Source organism: Sphaeroforma arctica (assembly GCF_001186125.1).
Source record: "Sphaeroforma arctica JP610 unplaced genomic scaffold supercont1.8508, whole genome shotgun sequence".
Lineage (NCBI taxonomy): Eukaryota > Ichthyosporea > Ichthyophonida > Sphaeroforma > Sphaeroforma arctica.
In genome coordinates this window covers 1-1,224 of record NW_014032050.1, presented here as the reverse complement: position 1 = coordinate 1,224, position 1,224 = coordinate 1, and the positions used below count along the sequence as shown (strand labels likewise).

Here is a 1,224-nt window from a genome sequence, read left to right as displayed (position 1 = left end):
ACATAACAGGTGTCCGGGCTGTGGAAAAGCTATTGCCTTGTAGCTTCGCTTAAAGCTCATAGGCTCGTCAGATGGTAAACTCATTCTCATGGCAACGTAATGGGCATGATACAAATTATATTTGCTATTCAGATATACATTCAAACATTTTACAGACAGCTTTGTTTCCGTGGCGCAGCCGCTTATAGATACACGATTAGAGAACAAATCGAACCTACCGATGGAAAAGCCTGGAAGAAGGGCGGATAACTCTCAGGAAACCCCTGAGGTAGAGTCCTATAAGAGATGAATCGTGATGTCAACAAGAAATCAATTGTGATGTTAACAAGAGATGAATTGTGCCGTTAAGCGACGTTGAGACAGACAAAACGAGGCCTGAGATGTTGGAAGTAGATGAAACCCCCAATCCAACGTGTGGTAGATATGCGACGTGTGCCATTAACTGATCCAATAGGATGTAAACAAGCTATTCCGGTATCTCCAAAGGGTGTTGTTCTTTTTATACGCCAGCCCACTAAATGAAACAGTTGTATGTCCCCACACACTGTCTATAAAGTGACGCGAACAAGAAACTACATACGGGAAACCACACGACATGCAGGCATGTAATTAAGGCATTCGTCGCAACCAGGCGAACAATGTGTACAATTCGGAACATAGCAGGCACATACGCTTGGATGTAGCCGTTAAAACGAGCGTTCTGTATTGGTATCTCGTAGATAGCATCGCGTTGCTTCTCAATCAGGAAGCCTCCAAACTCTTGCTTCAGCCATCCTACCTACAATACGAATACGATTCATTTCACCAGATAAGAATAATACAATTCACTATATATTCGTTGTGAGCATAGCGGGAAACATAAGCTTCGTAAGTGAACGAAGATGGAGAGCTGGATGGACAATGGTTGCACATAACTCAGCAACACCCCATAAAATGATACGGTAAGTGTGAAGTATATTCAGCGTACTTTCGAAGAGTTTAAGTATAATTATGTACAGTACAATTGTTTTTAGCGGTTAAGCTTCAGAGTAGAAATGCTCGTTTTTACAAGTATATCTAATCATGAACATAAACATTCATATATCAGTATAAACATTCATATATCAGTACACGAAATATAAAAGATAAAATCAACCTTACAAATACATAGAGCACAAAACTGCTAAAGAGAGCACATCAATACATATTTTATATTGTATGATATATATATATATATGTATATGA

General features: G+C 39.3%; 1 protein-coding gene across 1 annotated transcript; it reads right to left on the bottom strand.

Moving 5' to 3' along the window:
* Window positions 1-182: 182 nt before the first annotated feature.
* Window positions 183-778, bottom strand: SARC_16617 (hypothetical protein; the record flags this gene model as incomplete). Its single annotated transcript, XM_014289279.1, has 2 exons — window positions 183-276; window positions 672-778. Coding segments are annotated over 2 exons (201 nt in total), but the record flags the coding sequence as incomplete, so codon positions are not given.
* Between the last annotated feature and the right edge of the window lie 446 nt (window positions 779-1,224).